General features: G+C 36.3%; 3 protein-coding genes across 3 annotated transcripts; 1 reads left to right on the top strand and 2 right to left on the bottom strand.

Moving 5' to 3' along the window:
• Window positions 1-560: 560 nt before the first annotated feature.
• On the bottom strand, window positions 561-15,119 carry LOC117986877 (katanin p80 WD40 repeat-containing subunit B1-like). The gene is made up of 16 exons (XM_034973805.2): window positions 14,868-15,119; window positions 14,356-14,486; window positions 13,628-13,961; window positions 12,758-12,956; window positions 11,746-11,896; window positions 11,009-11,174; window positions 10,254-10,388; window positions 9,551-9,604; window positions 8,037-8,201; window positions 7,637-7,777; window positions 7,057-7,159; window positions 5,305-5,407; window positions 3,866-4,006; window positions 3,217-3,329; window positions 3,059-3,133; window positions 561-2,480 (listed from the first exon to the last, which is right to left on the bottom strand). The coding sequence occupies exons 1-16, from the start codon at window positions 14,896-14,898 to the stop codon at window positions 2,225-2,227; spliced, it is 2,298 nt and encodes a 765-aa protein (XP_034829696.1). The 5' UTR covers window positions 14,899-15,119; the 3' UTR covers window positions 561-2,224.
• Window positions 15,120-15,276: 157 nt separating this feature from the next.
• On the top strand, window positions 15,277-17,070 carry LOC117986880 (UPF0598 protein CG30010). The gene is made up of 2 exons (XM_034973835.2): window positions 15,277-15,804; window positions 16,441-17,070. The coding sequence occupies exons 1-2, from the start codon at window positions 15,658-15,660 to the stop codon at window positions 16,960-16,962; spliced, it is 669 nt and encodes a 222-aa protein (XP_034829726.1). The 5' UTR covers window positions 15,277-15,657; the 3' UTR covers window positions 16,963-17,070.
• Window positions 17,071-17,897: 827 nt separating this feature from the next.
• LOC117986878 (protein crossbronx homolog) lies at window positions 17,898-20,734 on the bottom strand. Its single transcript, XM_069509670.1, has 5 exons — window positions 20,520-20,734; window positions 20,361-20,425; window positions 19,707-19,807; window positions 19,161-19,348; window positions 17,898-18,898 (listed from the first exon to the last, which is right to left on the bottom strand). Exons 1-5 carry the CDS (start codon window positions 20,606-20,608, stop codon window positions 18,649-18,651), a joined length of 693 nt encoding a protein of 230 aa, XP_069365771.1. The 5' UTR covers window positions 20,609-20,734; the 3' UTR covers window positions 17,898-18,648.
• Window positions 20,735-26,813: the final 6,079 nt, after the last annotated feature.

The following is a 26,813-nucleotide window of genomic DNA, read 5'->3' as shown; positions in this document are numbered from 1 at the left end:
TTGTAACATCGAATCTATCGCCCAATTTCCATACTTTCGTTCCTATCAAAAGTCTGAACGTATCATTGACAATTAAGTCTCTTCCTATCCAAGTATCCAGATGGAGCCTATTCAATCCATTCCATTTTATTTATAAGCTGTAAGGCTAAAAAACCGGCCAAGTGCGAGTCAGGCTCGCACACTGAGGGTTCCATCTACAGTCGTATTTTTTCGACATTTTGCACGATAATTCAAAAACTATGATGCATAAAAATAAATAAAAATCTGTTTTAGAATGCACAGGTAAAGCCCTTTCATATGATACCCCACTTGATATAGTTATCTTACTTCGAATATTAAAAACCTTATTATTAGTTCATGACCACAATTTAATTTTTTTTGTGTCTAACCCTAAGTTCACGGTTTTCCCCTAAAGCTAATCAGCCATGTAACATTCTAGGTCAACAGGAAGTACCCTGTAGGTTTCTTGACAGACAGACAGACAACAAAGTGATCCTATAAGGGTTCCGTTTTTCCTTTTGAGGTACGGAACCCTAAAACACAAATTGATGACAATCAACCATATTATAAATCAATTTTATTAGTTACACATTCAATACAGCATTTTCAAAGTACATTAATTTCATCAGTCAAATACATTATTTATAATAATTTAAATGCTAAAATAGTCATATACATATTAGTTATTGTAAATATAGTATTAACATAAGTATAGGTATAACATCAGCAATGTGTTTATGGGTTTTATGCCTGACAATAAAAAACTATTATTATTACATAGTTGAAGACTCGGGGGAAGTGACAGACATACATTTTATGACGATGCGGGCATCAGCTAGTAATTTATGAGTGTGTCAATTCAATCTTTGAAAAAACTTTTTTGAATTTTCGGGTCTCATACTTACAATTAATTAAAAACCTCATGTACAAATAAATAAAATGAAGACTTTAGGGATAGAGCATTTTATCCATTTTAGACAACTTCTTAATTGAGAAAGTAATTTTAGATACTTGCAGTATAATTTTATTATTTGTTTACCCAGTCTCTACCTCACACTCACACATTCGATAAATTAATTACACAAATACAATCATTGGTAACAACCAAAAGTCTGAAACAGCAACCGAGTCTTATACAAATTGTGGTTGCTTTGTCTTTATGACGCACTAGAAGTTGCCCGCGACTTCGTCCGCGTAAAATTTCCGGTTTCTTATGAGATCAGAAATTTTCCCGCTGCAAAAGGCCTCCCCTATACCTACTCACTCAGTCTCACCTTAAGGCACAAAACCCAGAATACCCAATTGCCGCTTTTCATATCTCTCACTTCAAAAACACAGGACTTTCATATAACCTTTCAACCCCCATTTTATCCCCAAAATCTTAACTGACAGCTACCCTCTAGAGAAAACCTACCATCCAAACTTCAAGTAACAATAACAATAATTAAAACTTTTCTATACAAACTTTCATCCCCTATTTAACGTACATCCCGGGTGATATGCTACTTTTTACCAGCGTGAGTTCCCACGGGATTTCAAAAAAAGTCGCGGGCAACATCTAGTTATCCAATAATTATTTTTTATAATATGTATTGACTAATTAGTATTTTGTACATTGCCATAATTTAACATTTAAATTATGAATTGCAGGACTTTAAAAACATCCAGATACATTGTCACTATCGTCAATAGTCCCTCGATGCAGGATTGCGACATGGTGTATCGCGTGATAATATTGATAGCGTAACAGGCCTTTGTTTTAATTTTATGTATAAAATATCAACTGGTTTGTTCAGTTCTGTAATAAATCATCATCATCATCATGATCAACCCATTGCCGTCCGGCTCACGATAGAGTATGGGTCTCTTCTCAAACTGAGAAAGGTTTTGGCCATAGTCTACCACACTGGCCAAGTGCGGATTGGCAAACTTTACACACCTTTGAGAACATTATGGAGAACTCAGGCATGCAGATTTCTTCACGACGTTTTCCTTTACCGATAAAGCAAGTGATAAATTATAAATATGGCATCTCACAATTTGTATACGGGTGCTATGTAATATAAAATCTAATTAATTTAATGTTTGTTTTAATACCTAAAAAGTGTTACTAGATGATAATAATTAGTAATTTTGATCTTCCCTTGTAAGAATTTTTCATTAGTGATCAGTTAATTTTTATTTAAAAGTACAATGTCCCTGATGGGGCATTTGGTGGATTTCGTCAGTCGAGTCCCTGCTGCATGAGCGTGTGCAGGTCGCGGAAGGCGGCGCCGAGGCGGCCCTGCAGCGTCTGCCGCTTGAGGAGGAAGGCGCGTATGTCGAGCAGCAGGCGGTGTATCTGCACACACTTAGTGTAGCGCTCTTCTCGCGGAATGTCCACGCCAAGTGTCCGCACTGGCGCGCTCACGTTAGCGCGAACGACCGACGAAAAGTTGCGCACTATTAGTCTTAATGCATTGCAACCACTTTGCATGTACCTGTGAAAATAATTAAATACAGTAACTCGAAAACTAGGATACTTTTGTGACCGATCTTGACCCAGCATTGACACCCTGCTATAGTACCTGACTTATAAATCTTATCTTAAACTTATCATTAAATTTTTTTCAATAGCATAAATGGTTCATATTTAAAAAAGGAAAGTGGGTGGCATACTATCCCAATCTCACGCCTTGTCGTGAATCTATTTTCTGTCTTTTCAAAAGTACCCCTACTTTCAGATTTGCAAGGCAGCTAACTTATTTATTTTTTAAGCAGATTTATATAATTCTCATCTAAGCCATTCAAACCCACTGTCTTGAATGATATTCTTAACTAAACAACATCTAGGTGTATAAAATTTAATATTTGTCTGTCTATTCGTTATCTATATTATGTTCGCGTATCGTTTATCCGATTGAGTTAATATTTTATAGTTAAGTTCTTGGCACTTGGCAGTTCCATCAACATACAATAGGTAGCGCACGAGTCGTTCAAACAAGAGGCAAGATGCACTGCAACACATGCAGGACATTAGCATGTAGGAAATAATATAAAGAATATGTACTTTACTTACGTTTCATATTTACTTTGAAGCAGTTCATATATTTTAGGCAACATTAGAAGGCATATATCTAAGTTCCATAATGATCTGAAACAAAATAGTTTTCGTTTATCCAAAAGTAAATTATGCATTTACATAAACCTTTTATAATATTGTGAGAAAAATCTTACGGTTTATGTGCCATCACATTTAGAATGTCTAGGATCACAGATGCGTCCTCCAAAGCGATCGCCGATTCTAAAGCAGATTTTAAACCTTTGTTAATCCTCACTGAATGGAAAATCTGAAACACAAAATTTACTTTAAAAGTACACATAAGTTAGGTACACATAAGTAAGTTTACATAATATGTATAATTATTTATTTTTATATAAAATCGAACATCATTTAATGCATCTAAAATTTTACTCATCACAGTAAATGAATAATAATTATAATGTTATTGATAAAAATCTACTCAGATCAATTAATGTTGATCTGTCTAGATTTTGAAAGGCTGTAATTTCGATGAGCAGCGGAGTGATGACGGCGAAAATGCGGTACGATCCGCTCCTTTACTGTATTTTGAATTAGCTGTTTAAATTAGTATGAAACGTTTTGTGTAAAAGAGTGAAAATCGTGGAGGGTGAGGCGGATGTCATAAGTGGATCGCGACAAATATTTTCTGACATATTTTCTAGCAGGCCGTTGCCCATCAAAAATGTCAAAATCAGCCTACGGGGTGAGGGCGTCCCACTCCGTCCGAGTATTGGGTAGTGCTGTGTGTTTGTGGATATGAAGGGTCAAGCATGTATTGTGTGTGTGGAGCTCGGCTGGTACCTGCAGGGCGCGCTGGCGGGCGCCGAGCACGGCCATCATGGAGTCGTGTCCGCGCATCATGACGCCCAGCACCTCCTGCTCGCTGGGCTCGGCGCCGGCGCCGCGCGCGCCGCGCCGCACACCTCCCGCCGTAAACCCACGCTGCGATACAACGTTGCAACCATGTTATACAGAACCATACCAACCAACTTATGTTTATTTTACCGCTCAAATGCATAAGCCAGTTCGAGTTCAAATTAACTGCTCACAGCCGAAATTAATCTTATCTGTAATCTGTTGATAAGTTACTTAGCAACATTGCTATAGTCCGTACACAATGACTCCTCACGCGCCATTGTAATTGTACGGCTCAACTTTCAAGTCAAAAGTACGGTTCACCCTTTAAAATAAGGACTAAAATCGTCCTTTTGACATGAAATTTGACACAAAAAGTTAAAATGGCGCGTGAGGAGTTAAACTAATAACGATGTTGCTAAGCAACTTATCGACAGATTACCGATAGATTGTAATTAATTTTCGCCGTTAATCAGTTTATTAAGATGCGAAATATAAAATATTACCATTCATAAGCGATAAAAAAATTGATAATTAAAAATTACCGAGTTACTAAGCCTATCAAAGTCGTGTTGGCTGGCCGCCACAGGAAACGCCCGAGCCGTCATCTTTACCGATCTATTATTTTTTTATCACTTTTAGGGTTCCGTACCTCAAAAGGAAAAACGGAACCCTTATAGGATCACTTTGTTGTCTGTCTGTCTGTCAAGAAACCTACAGGGTACTTCCTGTTGACCTAGAATCATGAAATTTAGCAGGTAGGTGGGTCTTATAGCTGGCTTTAGGGGAAAACCGTGAACTTAGGGTTAGACACAAAAAAAATCTAAATATATAAAAGGAAAAGGTGACTGACTGACTGATTGATCTATCAATGCACAGCTCGAACTACTGGACGGATCGGGCTGAAATTTGGCATGCAGATAGCTATTATGACGTAGGCATCCGCTAAGAAAGGATTTTTGAAAATTCAATCCCTAAAGAGGTGTTTGAAATTTGTGTAGTCCACGCGGATGAAGTCGCGAGCATAAGCTAGTAGGTGTATATACAAATTCACGGTTTTCAGATTTTTCCCCTGTCTGCTATAAGACCTACTTACCTGCCAAATTTCATGATTCTAGGTCAACGGGAAGTACCCTGTAGGTTTCTTGACAGACCGACAGACAGACAACAAAGTGATAGGATCACTTTTTTGTCTGTCTGTCTTTCTGTTCCTTTTGAAACCGGAACCCTGAAAACTTTTTTAGAGAAATATTAACCGCCTGTCTCTAGTCTCCAGCATGGCTTCGGAACCTTACCTCATTGCGTGTTCTGAAACACACTAGGCTAGTTATTTAAATCAGCTATTTTTCACTCGAGTTTGTATTAGAAAGACACAAAACTCATACTGGTAAGAACTCATCGAAGTCGAGTCCGACGGGCCGGTCGACGGAGTAGGGCACGAACTCGGGCTCCGGCTCGCGCTGCGCCTCCGTGCTTTCCAACCGCGTTCTGCCAAACAATAACGCAATAACCATAATCCAACGGCATCTTTAAAAAGCCTTAAGGTGTGTCCCCGAACGCTGCGCCATCCGTATTGTTAGAGACTATCTACTCTTTATTTAAAACAAACTTTAACGCTTTGCGTCATTATTCCTTGTATGCATGGCTAGCAGCGGCGAAGAGTCAATATAACACGATTCCTATCGGCTTCCCTTTAAGAATTGGCATAATATAGCGTAAGTAGGTACTATTCACATAAATTCCGTAATACATTCGTAAATACAAAGGTTCGATCGTCACAAATGCAAATTTTTTTTTGTTGTTATTAAATACTAATTTAAGTTAAAAACATAACAGCTAATGTAAGTAACATACACCTACAGTCCTACACCGTACAAGCCGTAAAATATCGGATTCCCTAGTTAGATTTTTGCTTAGTATTTATCTCTTTCATTTCCCTAGCGAAAGCGAAAGGAACGAACTAGGTCTGTCTCGCTCTACGGTCGACTAATAAAGAGAACACCAATTTAGTCTGGCCCAGTAGCGAATACGAATTTGGAACTCTGACAGGTCAGACAAATTTGACGTAAATAACTCGGTTGGATCCGAGTTACCCTATAATACCTCCAAATTAAAAATCATATTAATACTATTGTTTTAACAGGTACATGCTACTATTTTGAGTATTTTGTATTTTGAAGGGTGATTTGATATTGATACATTTGTTTTTGTGAAGCGGCCATGCTTGTTTGTTTAAGTTGTTAGTGGTGTTTTATTTTGATATAATAAATTGGGGATGTGATTAATAACTTATAAGTGGTAAGTTCGCGGTAATTTTGATTCAGTTTGGTAAGCCAAAATCAGAAATGGCCTTAATTCACATAGATTGTTGTTTAACAGATTTCTTGTTACGTAACGATAGTAATTTTTCTAAATTAAGTTTTGAAAACAAAAATCGAACAGCTGATATTCTTTTAGGTAAGTATGTTTCCGGCTTCCCTTTATCAGATTTTCACCCTTCGCCACTGATGGCTAGGGTTCATTATTTTCATACTCTTGCAAGATCAGTGCTTCCTTCCAATTATAATTCGAGTATCTTTAAAATAAGAGTGAATAGGCACCTTCTAGGCAAACGCGACCCATCTTGGGCCACATCATCACTTTCCATCAGGTGTGACCTGATGGAAAGTGACCTGGTCAAGCGTACGCCTATAGTCAATAATAAAAAACATTAAACAACGAGTTATGTCGTATGTATTGTCAGATTTAAATTATTCATAATCGCTCTTTGATCCACGTGAATGAAGTCGCGGGAATAAGCTAGTATATTCTGAATGAAACATGTTGAATGTGAAGAAGATTTATGTGCCAAATTTGATGATTCTAGGTCAACGGGAAGTAGGTACCCTATAGGTTTCCTTGACAGACACGACAGACTGACGGACAGATGGATAGACAGACAAAAAAGTGATCCTATAAGGATACCATTTTTCCTTTCAAGGTACGGAACCCTAAAAGATTCAGCTTCACTTCACTCTATGTGCGTTGCGCTTGTTTTCGTTTGAATAAAACGAATGCCTCAATGAAACAAAAACAGGAATAAAAAAATAAGATCCTAAAATTGTTACAAGAAAACAACGAATATTGTGCATACATACCTTGAACTTTGAGTAGATGGTCTGGTGAAAGATAATGATCTAGGACCTAGAGATGGTGGGCCTAATGATACTTCACTGTTGCTTTGACGGAGACTGTTGGGTGCTGCAACAGTAATAAAATATTTCAGTTATTTCCAAAAGTAACTTTTGCCACTTGGAGTAACTTGGGCTGTAGATGTATGGATGAACTCGAGCCTTAAAACAACGCAAGTTAGGTCCATTTTACTTTGACTGTCCAGATCTCGTATTGAGCCTATAGGAAGTGCAGTCATGATGACGGATTTGGATTTATATGTATGGGGACTTAAGATCGAATTTTTTAAGACAGGAATGTAACATAAGTTGAAACGCAAGCGTACCGGTCTAGTTGAGACCAATTGAAGGGCTATTTTGATCAAAAATCATGTTCTATGACGCTGTCAAAATGAGAATGACACTTGGCATCAAGTTGTGAGCAGAAACGAGTAGTAGCCCGCAAAAATGTTTGTTCGGAATAAACCCGTCTTGTCGTAGTAGACAAGTTACAACATAGAGACCGTTGTTTTTAGCCACCTATAGTATAAGATGAACATCAACTTACGTATGGCCGTGGTAGATTTGGTCTCTTTATACGAGTTATGGCGGTTCAATGACGTGGTCGTTAGAGCGGTGGCAGTGTATTCGTTCATAGATATTTGCGTTGTGGAGTATAAATTTTCATCTTTGTTGGTTTCCATCATCCCTGTTAATAATGTCTTAATGTTAATAGAGCATCGGTAAAATGATATTAATGTAGTTATATTTATTCCTCTGATTGAAGCCCTATAACCAAAGTGAATGACATTTTCGTAAGACCACCAAAGTTAATACTTAAATAATAATTGGCTCAAAAACATGTATCATTCGTGCGTATCCTCTCTTTTTAATTAGTCGTCATTTTACGGTGGTAAGCAATGCAATGACTAGTGCTAGAGATGGAGAGGGTTAAAGGTTTAACTTACTAGAGAACATTTGTGTTTTATTCTCCCTGACAGCGTAGTGCTGCTGGTGGGTGGCGGCGTGCGGCGCGTGCGGCGTGGGGATGCGCGAGTCGCGCGGCCGCTCCTCTAGCAGCAGCGCGCGCAGCGACGTGCCGGCGGCCGGCGCCGCGCTCTCGCCCTCCAACCCTGTAACCACTCTTTGGTTCACTCAGAACAAATACCTGTACAAGGTGCCCTATTATGACTCTTACTGTTAAAGCGAGATAGCTTTATGCATTTGCCTTGCCTTGCTTGCCTTTTATGCCTTTATTAGAACGTGACGAATGATTAGTTTTTGTCCTTGTCACCATAGCCAGTATTTTTGATTGGCCAAATGTATTTTGTACAGTATTTTTTGACAACGTGAAGTGAGGTTATCATTGCCTTTTTAAGCATGATTGTCGTCTAGCGCAAGCCTATCAAGCAATAAAAAAATAAAAAATGTCTACACTCTTACTGGTGCGGCAGTCACTATGATGCCGATATCCAGTGCTCCTCCCATAACATAGGGGTATGTGAAAATGAAAACTGAGAATGTGTACCTATTTAACTATTTATTAACTAGGTACAATAAAATCACTATACTGTCACTATTCTCCAGTTACAAGAATGATGATTAAACAACCGTCCACTACACATGCTCTCTGAAATTCAATATCACAAAATAAAGAGTTAAAGGAGGCTTGTTAAATACATTGTGTGATAACTGGAATATAATTTGGATGATGAAACGCGATAACTGCGCTGGAAAGCGCAGCGTAGGAACTAGTGATGTGCCGGATCATTAAAAATGTAGATCCGCGGATACGGATACAGCTCATTGGCGTCAAGATCCGCGGATACGGATACGGATCTTAACTTTCTTACTCAATCGGTGTCGGTGTGCGTGACCTTGAAATGATAGTTGACGCCACTTGACGCTTTGCGTGGCAGGACATGTTTTGACTTGCATGGCACGGGTCTTTCTTTTGTTTTGTTTATAATTAAGTGTTACACTGGGCAGCAATAAAGTTTGCATTTGTTTGTTGTGGAATTATTTAATAGTATTTTATTGCTACCTAATCACCTAAAAATAGAATTTAATCTATGTACCTACAATCTACATATTAAAAATTAATAGGTAAAAGATCCGCCAAAGATCCGCTAAAAAGTAACAGATACGGATACGGATACGGATCTTTATTTTCCCGCGGATATCCGCGGATACGGATATCCGGAACATCACTAGTAGGAACCCACTAGATGGACAGGCGACATAGAGTCGCAGCAGGGAGCCACTGGATTCAGGCAGCGCAAGACCGTGACGCGTGAAGTCCCTACAAGAGACCTATGTCTATTGGTTGACGATGATGATGATGAGTTGGTATAAACATCATCTCTAGAGCACCGATTTTTTTCCAGTACATGGGTTAAATGAAAGCTGACATCTAAATCTATATCTTTAGACTTTACTGCACTTTATAAACAGTGGCTGTAACTAAATTATATAAACGTACCTGTCATTGAAAAGTCTTCTGATGAAAGACTTGCCGGTGGAGGCGTCCGTGTCACTGCAAAATGTTTATTGTCAATTTATTTTGTCACAATGGGCCCAGCATAAAACTATATTCGCGAGCACACATCAAATATTCAAATGTCGACGCTATCCAATTGGAATGAAGATTTAATTCCTATATACATAGATATTAGCCATGGCATTATTTTTTACTCGAACCGCTAACGAACGCGGCGAACCCCAAAAAGAGGTTTTGATTTGTATGTATGTATGTATGTCCGTTCCTATGTCCGCTCGTACAACAGCTAACTGATTTGGATAATACGTCATTAGATTTGTTTTAATGGAGCGAGTGTAACTGAGTAGGTACATAAAATTACAAAAAATTAAATTTCCAAAATGGGCCTAAGTTTAGGTTGAAGCTAGCGCAGGAATTGAAGGAACTGAACTGACGCGTGGGGAGGCGGGGGTATGTGTTGTTATTATTACTATTATTTATTTACGACAAGTTCAACAAGACAAAAGTCAAACTAAAAAGAAACCATTATTTTATTTACTTGTAGTCAATTTTAAACTGAATTGCTTACCTTCGGCTTCAGCTTAATATAGTGGCGATAGCCGATTAATCGGCTTCGGCTTGGACCAGAATTCGACCTTCGGTCGGACACTATTACTATACAAGGTAAACATGCACGTTTACTCACATGCTCTAGACGGGCGGAATATTCCAGTGTAGTCATTAACACTAGATATAACTGCACCTGAGTCTTCGTCTGCCTCCGTGCCAGACGTGGACTCCTCAGCCGTCTTCTCGTCCAGGGGTGTCGGTCGGTGCATCACTGAAATTGTTATACTTTCCAAATATTTAAAGTAGTAATTTAGCTTCACGAAAAAAACTTAGACTTTGAACTCGGGTGGTTTATTATAGATATGTTTATTGATACGAAGTGAGGCCTGACAGCGGGGGTGTCTGTGCAGCCGCCTGCCAGCGATTGGATCATTAGTCATCTTATCATTTCACGCTCGCAGAGAACAATACACACCCTCAACTATCATCTAAAACTTTTTTTACCTAAAACCAACTGCATATAAATAAATAATTCAAACCAAGAAATGGTGAGAATAATGAACAAGTGATATGAGCACATATTTAGCATTAATTAAGAAGCACAAGAACCGCCAGAGCCGCATTTTTCACTAGTGAAAGTGCAAGTGTCGTCATAATATTAGAGTTTATTATTATTAACGAACCGATGCCCGCGATTTCGTCCGCGTGGATACAGGTTTTTAAAATTCTGTAGAAACTCTTTAATTTTCCGAGATAAAAAGTAGCCTATGTCACACTCCAGGTGCTTAACTATATCCATACTAAAAATCACGCCGATCCGTTGCAGGGTGATTGAAGGATAAACCAACAAACAAACACACTTTCGCATTTGTAATATGGGTAGCGATTTACCTTCTTTTGGTGGTTTCTCCTTAGAGAAGCTCTTGCGTACTGATTGGCCTTTTTGGAACGGTGAAAGGTCGGTACGTAGCGCGGGAGGCGGGCCGCCGAAAGGGTGTACTTTACTGAGATCAACCACTGATAATACTATGTAAGCCGAATGAAAAGAGCCTGCAATCTGCAATAAAAATTACAATTTTTAACTTCTTTTGCATATTTTTATAACAAAGATTTTTATCAGAAATGAAATAAAATGATTGTTTAGTGATCATAATTTTCTGTTTCTAAAATTCGACGGGAATGATTAGCGCCATCTATGAGGCTTCTAAGGAGCACGCCCTGGTTCCTCATTGATCCCAGTGATTTGAGTCTTGATTATAAACTTTCCATCAGAGCCAGTTACTGTGACGTCAGTTTTTCAAGAAAGCCCCAAACAGACAAACTATTTCAATGGGAATGATGCCTATGTCAAAAAGAAATTATTTCTTAGAAATTATCAAAAAGGGGGTCTTGCAGAATTCGTAAAATCCATGTCCGCTGTTAGCTTTAAGTTTGCTAACCATTTAAGTATCGATTTAACTAATAAAGTGCATCAAATTACGTCAAACGTCTATGAAGTCACATCTGTGTATTTCATACAAGCTCCCATACTAAGCGAGCGTTTTGACGTCTGATAAAAAGTAGCTGATTTGATTAGTAGTCATCATCCCTATCATATAGCAGTATAATTTAATGGTAGGCACACTCACAAGTTGTGTTTGTGAAACAGTAATGTCATGTATCTGTCCCCAGTGGCCATTAATAGTGTCGAGCACCCGCGCGGGCTCCCATCCAACCACATGTAAGCCATCGTTTCCACACCCTAGCAAGGTTGCACCATCATCACTGAATGCTATGTGTCTAAAATTAAAAAATAGATAAATATAAACATTCATGATCAAACCTTGGCTGACTCATTATAGAGGATGAGTCTCCTCTCAGAATGAGGTTTTTGGCAATAATTTACCTACATGCAGTCTTGAAGATTGGCAGACTTCACACGCCCTTGAAATCGTTATGGAGAACAAAAGTTCTCCATAACGATTTCAAGGGCATGCAGGTTTCCTCACGATATTTTCTTTCACCGTTAAAGCAAGTAATATTTAAATTATTTAAAACGCACATAATTTCGAAAAGTTAGAAATCCCAGGATCGAACACCCGACCTCCGATTAGGAGGCGAACGTCTTAACCACTGGACTATCACAGCTATAATATAAACATTACTGTGTACAAATTAAAAACCACAGAAACATATAAAACTTAGAAACCACAAAAGTATAATGCTCTGTAATAATTCATCTACTTTTTGCCCTGGAAACGTTTCCATAGCATTTTTAAAAACACGGACAAAGTTGTGGGTACATCTAGTTTCATATCATTTATCCTGAGGATGTTACTTCAATTCCAGTCAAGAAGGTGCTGCTGTATTTGGCGGCCACAGGATTTGACAAGGAAGTGTGAAGCTCTGAAACTACTGCAGAGATCGCAGAGATTTTACTCATTCTTTCACCATTAGAAAGCTAGGTTGTACTTTATCCAGAAGCAACATAGGCTATAATGTTATCTATATCCTTGAGCAAAGCCGGGCAGATTAGCTACTTATAAATTAATGTAAAAATGGGCTCAAACTCATCTAAACTATTTGGACATAATCTGACAAAAATGTATGCTTGAGCCAGTTGTAAATTTGTAACAAGTAGCATTGTGATACAGTGCTTACCTTATACAAGTGTTTTCTTTTTCAAATTTGGATACTAATTGGAACTTTTCCATGTCCCAGAAGTTAACAGTTCTATCCATGCCACAGCTGGCCAGGAGGAACTCATGAGGGTGGAACTTGACACAAGTTACAGCTGACGTGTGCTCTAAAAACTCTTGTAATACCTTTCCCACTCGTACATCCCAAACTTTCACAAAACCTAAAAAATATAATATGGATACTTAAGTTATAATAGTACACAGAAAACAATGAAATATTTCACTTTGCCTTATGACAGGAATATTTTTGTTGTACTTAATATTTTTTTAAATAAGAATTTTCTATACACATAATAAACACGAATTTACATAAAACAAACCTGTTATCAAAATGAAAGGGGTTTGAATATTTTAGTATGGACCCTGGCCTACCCAGTAGTCCTCCTTTTTTTTCAAAATAGCGGCTACACATGAAACCTGTTTTATTCAATAGCTGGCATCAATACAAACAATTTCTTCCAAAGTGTCAAGTTACCGAGATATAAGCTATCAGAGTTGTACTAATGGCTAAATATAGTGATGACACCACCAGTATAATTTGATAGCTTACACTATATCAGTAACTTGACACTTTGGAAAATTTTGTCTCATACTTGTTTATATATTGATGCCAGCTATAGATTAATATAGGATTTATGTGTGGCCGCTATTATGGTAAAAAGTACTAGGTAGGCCAAAATCTTTAAAACCCTTTCTGACCTCACCCTATCAATTTAGGCTGTGCAATGACAGGTCAGTCAGTCAGTCAGTCAGTCAGAACAATGTCTAGATTGAGGAAGAAGTTAAATGTAATAGTATTAGCAATAGCTGTTTAGTTAATAATAAATGTTACCATCTTCACATGCAGATGCTATCCACTGTCCATCAGGGCTGAATTGAAGGCTGTTAACGGCAAGGCGATGGCTTGAATAAGTAACAATACAGCCTCGCTTTCTTGTGTCCCACAGTTTAATATTACTATCACATGAGCCTGTAGTCAAATAATCTCCATAAGGATGAAAATCCATACATTTTATAGCCCCTTTATGTCCAGTGAATGTTCTCAAAAGCTTAGCAGCTTCCAAATCCCATATTTTCAAGGCGCCTGTCTGAGAGCCAGCACAAACCAAGTCTTCAGAGTGTCCAAAACAAACACATTCCACAGGTGTTGTATGACCACTTAGACTCTGAAATATTAATGTTATGTATAAGAAATAATGGTTTCAATTAGGTACACTTGTACACAATCTCTAAATTGACAGGTCCGAAAGAAATGCTATCCTTTTTCACAGATATTATGAAAAGGAACTATTTCCAGCCTATGTCTGTCCCCAAGTTGCAATCTATCTCCGTTACAAATTTAGTCAAAATCAGTTCAGTAAGTGGACCGTGAAAAGCTAGCCGACAGACACACCTTCCCATTTATAATATTAGTATGGATGCTCTATGTGTGGTATTGATTTTAAAGTGTGTGGGACTGAAAGGCCCTTCCATTATTGACTTTTACGAATAAAAAGTTAATTTGTAGGTGCAAAAAAGTCATGACCCTACCAATAACTGAAATTAACATAGCGTATATACCATAAGACAGTCTTGACGTCCAATAGCCCATAGGTTAACTTTTTTATCATCACCTCCAGTAGCCATAACTTGGTTTGATTTATGTCCCATTGCCAGGCAATTGACATTTGCCTTGTGTCCTTCAAATTCTTCTGCAACATTACCATTAAATTTTAATAAAGAAATATAGATAACTAGATGATGCCCACAACTTTTTCTGTGTGGAGCCAGATATCTTTAAAAATCCTGTGAGAACTCTTTGATTTTCCAGGATGAAAAGTAGCCTATGCCCATCTCCAGCATGCAAGCTATCTCTGTATCAAATAGATGATGTCCGCGACTTCATCCACGTGGGTTTAAGTATAATTTTTAAATATCCCGTGAAAACTCTGATTTTCCGGGATGTCTATCGCTTTGCCAAATTACATCGAAATCAGTCAAATTGATGGACCATGAAAGTTAAAAGACAGACAGACAAACTTCTCATTTATAATATTAATTAAGTAAAATGCAGCTTCACTGTAGGTACATACGTAATTTCCATGATCTTCTTAGAGTTTCCATTCTAAACACTCTTTATATGGCAGCAACCTCAACAAAAATTGGTTTATTTCTTTAGAGCATACTGGAACAACTCTTTTTAATTTATATAAATTCCAAAAATATAGAAAAGGACTATTTTATTTTTAGCCAAAATGTACGAATGTTGAATTCAAATGATTATTTTTTAATTAATCTGAATTCTGAAATCAAAGTTTTGTAGTTTATGTATAGTTTTGTTGGGTTGGTTTTTTAATTTTTTTATGATCCTAGATGTCAGTACTCAGTACTCAGTACCATGGATGTAGGTAAATATGATTACATACTCTTTGGTAAATTTATTTTGATAAGTTTAGTACGACAAGGCTCTCTTGGCACTTGAATGACATTGACAGCGCGGCAGTGTTGGAGAACAAACGCTTTTCTGTGCGCTTAATTTTCGCCACGCGCCTAGATAGCCTTATCGTACAGTTTTCAAGTCAATTGGTCCTTTCAAGCCATAAATAGTGATTACGGATTATCTGATTATATACTCTTTGGATTAATATATGAGACATCCAGGGCGTCCGTAAAAATAAAATAAAATGGAGCAATGGACAAAGAGCACCGACCAGAAAAAAAAGGACAAAGAGTATATTATAATCATAAATCACTACGTAATGGAGCGATTACTTATTTGACTTATTTATTTAGCCGCGTAAAACCAGTTAAAAATCATATATTTTTATCAAAGTACGATGCATTACGCAATGCAACTGTGATGCACATTATAAACATAAAACAATGCAAACCGCAATGAACAAAATTCACAGACAAATACGGATTACTGCAAAATATTTTTTACAAAAGCGACCAATTAAATATGTACAAGGTCAAGAGCCTGAACCAAAAATTAGAGAATATTTTTATTTTATTGATCATCAAGGAATGGTAAGTAATAAGTATTAAGTAAGGTTCTACATAGTGTTATAAATTAGTTGTATTTCCAATTTTGTCGTGGTGTAGCGACGAGCATAACAAATATAACAGTCAAGTGCGAGTCGAACTTGCAGGCGAAGGGATCCGTATTCCGTACCATCGTACAAGAAATGACAATTTATTTTTTGTAATGTAACCACATAACGGTTTTCGTATTTTTCCTTTTACTTGTTCTGTGACAGATATTGCTACCTGCCAAACATGATTCTAGGTCAACAGGAAGTAGCACAGAAGTAGCTATGTAGGTGGTGGTAACTAGTAGGTGGGTTTTGATTTTGGGTCTTGACAGACAGGTAGACATACAATGAAGTGATCCTACAAGACTTTTCTCTGGAGATAGGGAAGCATAAAAATGTGCTGGTTCTTATTCATTTTTTTATTCCAGCATCAGTTTTTCCCCCTCCAATTTTAATGTGGGTACCTTCAAGTCTAGAGTGAATAGGCATCTTCTAGGCAAGCATGCTCTATCTTGGCTCCATCATCACTTGCCAACAGGGTTGATTGCAGCCAAGCACTAGTCAATAAATTTAAAACCAAAAAAAATAAAATTAAATGCAATACTCTAAGTACTTATACTATTTGTTTCAGTTATTTTTAGATGATTCAAAAATGAAGAACTTTACTTCATGTTTTAAAGAAAAAAAGTTTTTGGAATTCTTTTTCAAAAGAATTAGATTAAATAAAACAGGGAGATATCAGGAAGAATTTCCTTTTATATCTTTATGTGGAAAAGAAAGAAATTATATTAGATGTGATGATGTACCTATTGTGTACACACACATTGTACCTAAAGGAAATCCTGAAGTGGATTTTTTAACCTTTGGATATGCAGGTGATTTACTCCTCACCCAGTTTCAACCTGAGAAAGTTTATATGCTACCTGAAACCGGTAGAGTTTACCATCCCGCTGAGGACAAGTATGGTGGTGTAGGACTGGTTAGATCTAAACTTGCTATTGAGATAAGTAAAAATTTCACATTTGAAAATGGGGAATCACATCCACCAACTCACTTTAATTGGAAAACAAAAAATTATCAGTTGGATCAGATATGGTTTCCTGAGATGATTAAAATGCACAATATTAAAATTAAATCTGACCCTGATTTATGATACTACATTATAAAATGTATACCTACTTACTTTATTAAATCTATAGTAAAATGTATATCAATACTTATAATAAAACTGTAACAGGTCAAATTCTGTACATTGAAGATATTTTGAATTTTTTTTATCGAGGGCACTCTATAATCGATACTGAACCCAAAACTGTAATTTTTTCATTTTTGTCTGTCTGTCTGTCTGTATCACGGCCACGCATCACGCTGAAACTACTGAATGGATTCTAATGAAACTTGGTACGATTTGAGGTCTTACTATGAGGAAGAATATAGGATACTATTTATCCCGAAATTCAGCATGGTTCCCGTAGGAGAGGGGACGAAAGTTAAAATGTATACTGAGTTGTAATTCATTAACGCGTAGACCGATTTCATTCATTCTTTTTTTGTTAGAAAGGGGATATTTTAAAGATTGTTCCGTAAATATTTCAAGGTCATCGGTTTTTAACCGACTGTCAAAAAGGAGGTGGTTCTTTTTTCTACATCGGTTTTTTCGAGGTTCCTGGACCGATTTGCAATTTTTTTTAAATCAACAAAAAAAGTTTACTGATGCTGCAGGGTTACTGCCCGCCTGAGTTATCAAGATTCAGGAAGTGTTCATAGTGAATTCATATTGTAGGTACCAAGCAACGACAACAATCCCGAAAAATCAAAGAGTTCCCGCGGGATTTTAAAAAACGTAAACCCACGCGGACGAAGTCGCAGGAATCAGCTAGTATAATATAAATGTAGTATGTTGTTAATGAAATAATTCCAAATATCATAATAAAATGGGTTAGTATAATGCATCCAAATTTCCTTGAGTTATGTATATTATATGGTTCAATATAATACTATTATGTATTTTGTCTTACAAAATCTATTGAAAATATTCTAAAAATGTTACATGGGGTTAGGTATAGGATTATTTTAAAATTAAAACAATTGTTACATTAAAAAATTTAATCAATAATTACAACTTTTTTAAATAGGTAAATAATTATTAATAACATTAATAAAAATATAGAATACTGTGAAAGTAACTTAGTCAATCATTTATCTATAAACACACCAAATGTTTATTAGATGTTTACAAGATTTTATTGTTTTTAGTCAAGATCCCTATAATATTTGAATTAAGGATAAAAACTAATTTAGTCATAATATGTAATTATATTGTTTTGTATCTATCACAGGTTTATAGTATGGCTAGTTATATTTGTAAGTAATTCTCGATTAAAAAATAATGTTATTATTAAAATAATTGAGTGCCAGTCCATATTACATTGTCATTTCTCCAGTTCCACCATAGCTTAGGGCCTATACTTGATGCTCATCATGTAAGAGCATCACCGGGTAGTTTTCATTTTAGATATTATATGGGATAATAGACTATAATTTATGTAAGCATTTTATTAATATTATTTTTATTTCAATAAATAAATATTACATGGTATCATAGGTGATACAGATAGGTTAAAATTGAAAATTATTGAAAACCCCACTACTAAGCTGCACCAATGATGGTCATGGCACCCAAGTAATATGTGCTAAGCCCCACTAGAGATGCTCACATCACTTAAGTAGTGTAGTGATACGCTAAGACCCATCGGTGTTGCTAATGTAATGGTGTGTGAAGACCCACCGGTGATGCTAATGCCACTGGTGCCTCTCGTGGCAAACAACATGTTAATTATTATGTAGTGTCTTCTTTTGAGAAAGACTGATAAGATCCTGACTGCACCCATGATATTCCATGAGAACTTTCGTTTCCACCTGGCGGTTTCAACATGACGTTCTTAGCTGTATCATGAATGTTAGGATCATAAGGTTGAAATGTTATATAATGCTTATCTTCAATGGGTGGAACATCATACACATGGTCTATACTAGATGCTACACATTCTTTCACCTTATCAATAAATAGTTTTCTGTTTGTCTTAAATCTGAAAAAGGCAATACAAATTCTTATTACTCTTACAGCAGTATAGTGGCCGTCAAGAAATATTGTATATCAAACTTTCTAACAAGATTTCGGCTTCATAGAGCGTTGTCTCTGTCACTCATATGTGACGTTTTGTCGGCCTCAACGACAGAGACAATGCTCTACGAAACCACTATCTCTTTCTAAAGGCCTAAATATTTCTTGCCGGCTACTGTACATTATAGAAGGAGCCAGATTTTAATGAGATTTTAAATGTAACTTACAATGCAGAAGCCTCATTGTTAACTGGAACTTTCATGTTTACATTTGTAAATATCCAGTGTAAGTATTTCAATATTTGCCATACATGATTTTGTTTCCTGTCCCAGTGTGAGAAAACTTCACTGAGGCTGAGAATACCTGTTGTTGGATCTATCGCTGGATGAAATATTTGTGATGTAAATTTTACAGTCTGTAAAAGAAAAATGTATTTTTAAATACATACATCTTTTTTAAACAAAAATAATACCTCACTGTAGTGGTTATATCCAAAAGAACATAAATTATGTGTTTTAGAATTGCTAAGTTTTGATACTCCAGAATAAAATTGATTAAATTTTAGTATCACCAATGAATGATATGATTTACAAAGGAAATACTGATATTTATTACAAAGCTGTGCCTGTACCGACATTTTATTACTAGATGATTGCCTGCGAATTCATCCATGTGGATTTAGGTATTTTTACTTTTACCAAAAAATTGCATAAAATACTGAAACTAGTATCAAAAAATCTAAAATATTAGTATTACAAGGTAAGGTTACTCACAGGTACTGTATCATCTGGGAATTTTTCAGGTAAGTTTAAGGTGAATCTAAACACACCACTACTGTATAGACCAGATCTTATGAATATAACTCCATACCACACTAAAAGAATAAAAAGTTTTATTTTTACTTATTACTAGCCAATGCCTACAACTTTGTCCTTGGTTATTTAGGTTTTCTCAACATCATTTAGACTAACTGATGCCTACAACTTTATCCAGTTAGTTTTTTTCTGAAAACTTAGATCTAAATCTTATGTCCAGGAAACGAACACCTCTGTGCCAAGCTTTGTTATTTGGTTCAGCAGTTGAGCAGAAGTTAAGGTAAATACTTTCGCATTTATAATACTAGGTAAACATTAGTTTTGCAGTTTTGGTAAATTAAAACTACCTGACTATTCATAAGTACTTGTAAAAAGTTTACATGAATAAAAAAAAACATTCTATTCTATTCAGGAATCACAAGAATCAGAGGTGTAAATTCAAAGTACACTAAACAGACATGAGTAACATAAATAATTAGTGCACACACAAATATATGAAATAGATCTTTGGCCATTCCCAGCTTATGGCATGTGAAAATCTTAAGGCCTGGCCATTACTTAACTCAGATCAAACTGTAATCATGAGTAAGAAATTTAGAGATAAATACTAACAAAATGAGTTGTCATGTGAAGGTATCACATAAATCCCAGGCAGATTTTCTGTTTGCAGCATACGACTGAAATTAAATTTAAATTCATTAGGTATCAATTATTGCCAACTTATCCACATAACTTTAGAAAAACAAGCGCAGCTCAAGTTTATCAGCTTACTACTCTGCCATAATTATGTACTCTTGATGAAATATAGAGTATCCGCCTTCCTTCATTTTTTTTAAATTTATGTTGGTTTCCTCATTCATGGATTAAGTAAGTACTTCGGTAAGGTGTACTGATAGAATATTCGCTCGTTAGACAAAAATACACATTTGATTCCGGAATTTTGTTGCATCCGATCTCAATTCTCAACTATGCCTATATGTTATTGGTAATTGGTCTGTGATCCCAATTCCCAACCCAAGATCCTAACCTTGGCCATAGATTATCAACCATACCCAGTGACACCAACTCTCAAAAATATTTCAAATTCCTAAAATCATAATAATTACTTTAAAAATTCCCCTAAAAAAATTATATTAATAAAAAATATAAATAATAAATTAATAATAATGAGTAAATAAAAACAAAATTTTGTAATATTCTTCTTTTTCTAAGATTTTTTTTTAGGTTTATTTAATTAATAAAACGAATCTAAAAAATTACCGTAGATAGAGTAATAAAGCTAGATAAAGGAACGTTTGCTTTCTCATTCGCACTAAAAAGAGAGCACAGATAAAGTTACTAATGTGAAAAACAGAGACGCACCTAACCTATTTTTTGTCCCTTATCGTGTAACTGGTTTTTTTCAAGAATACATACAAGAAGTTGCAAAACAAACCATGAGAATTCGTGGCGTAATTGTATTTCTCATTAGTTATTTAGTTACTTGTTTTCACATAAAAAACGTTTAATACAAATATTGTTGATCGGTTAATACAAATATTGACTACTTAACAATGGTAATTAATAATTGTCGTGTTATTTATCGTTACGTCGTGCTATCGCTATCTCATACGCGATTACACAGTACTTTAATCTAGCTATTTTACTCAATCTACGGATCTGTACTGTAGTGTTTGTGGAAGGTTTGTGGTCAAAACAACTCAAAGCAACTGCAAAGAATCAAGCATTCTGCAATGCAACTGCACGTGCACGAACACACACATGCACACAAAGACAAGCAAATGAACACGACCTACCACGCCGCGCTCTCCCTCAGACTAAGAATAAGGAGACTTGGCATTAAAATAATAATACCTTGTTAGAGAAAGCTAGGTGTATAGAAAAGCTCTGAAGAGTGATAGAGACATAAACACAGTTTTTTGTCTTTGTCATAGTTTAGCTTTTTTTGTTGGGCACGTTGTAGTTTGTGCCCAACAAACCTCTGTGATAGTAATTTATTGCGATTATTACAATAAATTACTATCAATTTTAGTTTTTATTTAGTTGTTTTGTTGTTTTGTCCCTTTCGGGTATACGAGTCTGACAAGTCTCTTGATTCTTAGTCTGAGACCAAGGCTCTCCTCATATTCTGAGACCCAGCTAAGACCACATTCTGAGACGCTCTCAGACCACGCTACCTATACAGAGCATAAACCTGTGACCTGGGACCTGTTCTACAGTCGTCACGGGTAACATTAATCTCGCCCCATATGTTGAAGAGTAAATAACAGTGGCTTAAAAATTGAATTATGTTATGAACAGCTATTCCACACTAATATTATAAATGCAAAAGTGTGTCTGTCTGTATGTCTGCTAGCTTTTCACGGCCCATCCGTTCAACCGATTTTGATTAAATTTGGTACTTTTTATCACGGAAGAGAGAACTTTTGGTACTTTTTTAAGAGTTCCCACTGGATTTTCAAAACCTAAATTAACTCTGACTTAGTCGCGGGCATTATTTAGTGAAGGAATAAAACAATACCTTCTTAAATAGGTAGGTACCTTTAACGTCTAATTTTGAAAAAGGAAAATCTCTGAGTAAAACATGCTAGCGCGTGCCGTGCCAGACCTTCCTTATATTATAAAAGCTGGAAGTAAGGCTGGAAGTTTCTCTGCGTAGGTAATTGTCCCCAATACTGGGAGGAATGTTTGTTTGGATCATGGTGGCTTTTGGAGATCTCACGTCAAAGTATATATAAAGTCTATATTTTTTAATGTTTTCTTCAGAATAATATTATAAATGACGTCATGCATTGCCAGACAAGGTGGCAGATAAAGTTTAATAAATATCTTAACTTTGTCATGGCACAATTTTAATTTTAAAAGAATCTAATTAAGTACGACTTCTACAGTGCCTAGTCCCCCTGTACCTAACTATTCTACAACATCTACACTAATCTATACCTACTAATATTATATAGAGAGGTGTTATATTTATTAATAATTAAAGTTTGTAGGTTTGTTTGTAGGAAGTAGGTAATCTCTGGAACTACTACTGAACTGATTTTGAAGATTCTTTCACCCGTAGGAAGCTAAATTATATTCCTGAGTGACAGCTTATATTTTATTTTCAAAAAAATTAAGAATCTCTACGAAAATTGTACTTAATAAGCTAACCGTGCGAAGCCGGAGCCTGTTGCTAGTACTTAATAATTCTGAGGCCACCTCACTGCTTCAATGAAACGTAAAATCTCAGAGCGTAGCACGAGGCAAAAATTCACCTGGTGATCCCGGGATAATCCGACGTGCGCCCTCTTTTAGCCAGGATAATCCTGCACGTGGCCTTTTGATACTGAAATGTCCTCTCGTTAATAATTACCAATATTTTGAGCTAATTAAATTAATATGAAGCGGTGATAGCCTAGTGGTTAAGTTAAGACATAGGTGCGCCTTCTTTTCGGGAGGTCGGAGGTTTGACCCCGGGCAGGCACTACTAACTTTTCGGAGTTATGTGCGTTTTTAAAACAATTAAATATCACTTGCTTTAACATGAGAGCTCTTTAGATAGAGACAGATGGAAAGGGATGGAGGAGGCCTATGCCCAAAAATGGGTATTCCAATGACATAGCGAAGTTAGTGAATGACATTATATTTGTACAATTTAATTGGTTGACTAAAAATAATAATTGACTTTTATATTATATAATTTAACTTTTCTACTATGAGTGACTATTCACTTTGTTTTTGACATAAGTACTTACAAATTCACAATATTAAAATAAATCTAAGACGATGTGATTATTTTAATTTAATTTAATTTATTTTATTTTATTAATGATGATTATTTTTACCAAAAACTATTATAAAACTTATAAAATTGTACCTACCTATAAAAACTATAACGAATATCATATTGCATAATTGTTTGAATTTTTGTAATATAAATTGTTGATCTTAATATTATGTAAGTACTTCTAATTGTCATATCTACTGTAATTTTTGTGATAAATTGTATGTATCCATAAGATTGAATTGGAATAAAGGCTTTATTTGCTTTTACAGCGAAGGAAAACATCGTGAGGAAATCTGCATGCCTGATGAGAGTTCTCCATGTTCTCAAAGGTGTGTGAAGTCTGCCAATCCGCATGGTGCCAGCGTGACAGACTATGGCCTAAACCTTTCTTATTATGAGAAGAGACCCGGCCACAGAATCCGTACCTTTATATAAATGCGAAAGTGTGTTTGTTTGTTGGTTTATTGGTTTGTTGGTTGGTCGGTTTGTTGGTTTGTTGGTTTGTTGGTTTGTCCTTCAATCGCGTCGCAATGGTGCAACGGATTGACGTGATCTTTTGCATGGGTATTAGATAAAGACCTGGAGAGTGACATAGGCTACTTTTTATCCCGGAAAATTAAAGAGTTCCGACGGGATTTTTAAACAACCTAATTGCACGCAGACGAAGTCGCGGGCATCATCTAGTATATTATAAATTATAATAGCACTTGTAGTGGGCCGGTAATGGGTTGACCATGATGATGAAATTAATACAGGTAAGTAGGTAGGTATGATAAGTGGATAAAAAAAAATGCAGACTCCTTTAACCTAACGACCTAGATGTTATACCTGTTTTACTTACAAAACCGCATTAGAGACATTAGAGCAATGCTGCGCGGCACAGTGAGTGAATAATATTATGTCGCTTGACGGCAGCCATCGCACTACCTACAACTCTGCAACACCTCGCGTTAATTCCTTGCCCATCCATTCACGTGCGAACAACATAGAAAAGTGGGCGACAGTGACGAAAAATTGATAAGGTACCTGTCATCTTAATGATTTCAGAATATCGAAGACAAATCCATACTAATATTATAAATGCGAAAGTGTGTCTGTCTGTCTGTCTGTCTGCTAGCTTTTCACGGCTCAACCGTTCAACCGATTTTGACGAAATTTTGTACAGAGGTAGCTTGCAACCCGGGGAAGGACATAGGCTACTTTTCATCCCGAAAAATTTAAGAGTTCCCACAGGATTTTTAAAAACCTAAATCCACGCGTACGAAGTCGCGGGCATCAGCTAGTTACTTATAAGTACCTACGGAGCGCAGTACGCATATTGACGCGACGCACTGTTTATGTCGCGCAACGTCGCGTCGGTGCACTGCGCGTCGCAATGCTGCACACCATGCGGCGCGCTCTAGTGCGACACGAACCATAAAACCAAAACACTTAGGTAATAATATTTTCACGCTTTGGTACATTATACTTACGTATTATACCAAGCCGCCAAGCGCTTACGAGCACGAAGAAACCAATATTGTGTTTTTTTCTGTTTGTGTGGAAAAAAAATAAATAAAAAAAAATACCTGTTGTTATATTTGTTGTATTATTTTTTGTTTTTTTACCTAGTTGTTGTTATTGATAGATGATAGAAGCCCCATACGTGTACGACCTTAGTACGTCTAGTAGGAACCTACATTTGCTTTTAGTAGGATAGATAGGAACTATTTTATTATTATCTAACTGTATAGACTTAAACTCAACGTGTTTTTTATTACAAACAAAACAGTCAATAATGTTATATTTCAGTAATCTACTTGTTTTATGACGGCAGTTTTGTTCGGAGAAAACAGACGTTAATTCGAGGAAACATGTGGATGATGGCGCTACTCGCTTTCAAAGTGCCGCTGCCTGCATCTCGGCTATAAAACTTTTTGATGTGAGCTGCAGTCGCGCGATATAGGCCTACTGAATAAACAAACAGCTTCATTTGGACGTTGCTTTCATGTAATTAAATTGCTCTGCAATTACGATTTTTTTCTGGTCTAACTTTGCGAATATAGGTTCCTTATTTGAAATTCTTTCCGATCAAGTGGTTCTAGCTCCTAGATTGGATACACAAGGCAGTATCGACTATCGTACAGGTCATAGAGTCCTGAACTCCTATAAAATCACTGTTTGCCTTAGGTTAAGTGGTACTTTACTTGTCATAAAACGTTAGTGTTTATTATAGTTCAGTGGTAGAATGGTAGATAAAAGCTAAAAAAACCCGGTCAAGTACGAGTCAAACTCATGCAACGAGGATTCCGTACTACAGAAGAAAAAATAAGGTAAGGATAGGAGGTAACAAACTGCAAAAATAACATGGTTTGTAGAGGTTTATTGTTAATATCAAAAAAACTATGATAGTAAGGGCGTTCATTTTATTTTTTCTGTAAAATATATGAAAAAAAATTAAAATATAAGTAGGTAGGTAAGTCCAAGACAACTAATTATCTTTCCATTATGCCGAGAGACTTGTGGGCACTGCCCACCAGTCACCTACCTACCTACTACATAGTAGGTAGGTATCTTTCTATGCAAATAGCTATGTACTTAGTTTAATTTTTTACAAGAAAGGAAACCCCATTCATGGGCTCACAACTTAGTCAGTCAAGTGTGTTACAAGGCATCTCGGGTGTCAGTGAAACCTTATTAACTGTCTTGGTTTTAATATCACATTTTATTTGCTTCATTTATTGTGGGAATTGCGTTTCTTCATTGTTGATAGAAAAGGGTATAGTTGGTAAATATAATATCTAGGTAAGAATATAGGTACGTAGGTGACTACTAGTAGTGCGTTAGTACTATTATATATTCTGTGCTAGTAGGTAAGTAGTACACCTACCTAGTTACGATGTGTAAAAAAAATGCAGAACCGACGGGATATAAAATATAGATCTGCAATCCGCATCCCTTTCATTCGCTAATTCAGTGTCTAACACTGAATGATGCCACCGAGCTCATACCTACTTATTATTTTGACATTGGTTAGTTCTACATTGCTTCATCGAATAATATTAAAATATTTTTTCGTGCTCGGTGGCTATCATTCCATGTTAGGCACCCCGCACCTGTCTCTGAGAAAAATTATGAAAAATGCACCGCTGCACGCTTCACACTGTTTTAACAAAAAAAAACAAAAGTTTCGTTTTGGTGCTATCTACATAAATGAATCTTGCGGATACGGTGCGCCACCGCCGCGCCGTTCCCACGCTGTATAGTACCTACGAATTACATGAAATGCCCTTTTGGTGCTTCGCTCATACTGA

This window comes from Maniola hyperantus, chromosome 1 (assembly GCF_902806685.2).
Source record: "Maniola hyperantus chromosome 1, iAphHyp1.2, whole genome shotgun sequence".
Classification (NCBI taxonomy): Eukaryota; Metazoa; Arthropoda; class Insecta; order Lepidoptera; family Nymphalidae; genus Maniola; species Maniola hyperantus.
Note: the sequence above shows the minus strand (reverse complement) of the source record. Positions and strands in the feature narration are given on the sequence as shown.

Excerpts from the sequence above, each read along its gene's own strand:
- LOC117986877 (XM_034973805.2), bottom strand. The coding sequence starts at position 14,898 with ATGGAAACTCTAAGAAGATCATGGAAATTAC. Across the intron at positions 13,962-14,355 it reads GACGTCAAGACTGTCTTATG|AGTCTAAGTGGTCATACAAC; the intron begins GTATATACGCTA and ends TTAATATTTCAG. Across the intron at positions 9,605-10,253 it reads ATTCCGCCCGTCTAGAGCAT|TGACACGGACGCCTCCACCG; the intron begins GTGAGTAAACGT and ends AACATTTTGCAG.
- LOC117986880 (XM_034973835.2), top strand. The coding sequence starts at position 15,658 with ATGCAAACCGCAATGAACAAAATTCACAGACAAATACGGATTACTGCA. Across the intron at positions 15,805-16,440 it reads TTATTGATCATCAAGGAATG|TTATTTTTAGATGATTCAAA; the intron begins GTAAGTAATAAG and ends TATTTGTTTCAG.
- LOC117986878 (XM_069509670.1), bottom strand. The coding sequence starts at position 20,608 with ATGAATGAGGAAACCAACATAAATTTAAAAAAAATGAAGGAAGGCGGA. Across the intron at positions 19,349-19,706 it reads TCCCAGATGATACAGTACCT|ACTGTAAAATTTACATCACA; the intron begins GTGAGTAACCTT and ends TTTCTTTTACAG. Across the intron at positions 18,899-19,160 it reads AACAATGAGGCTTCTGCATT|ATTTAAGACAAACAGAAAAC; the intron begins GTAAGTTACATT and ends TGCCTTTTTCAG.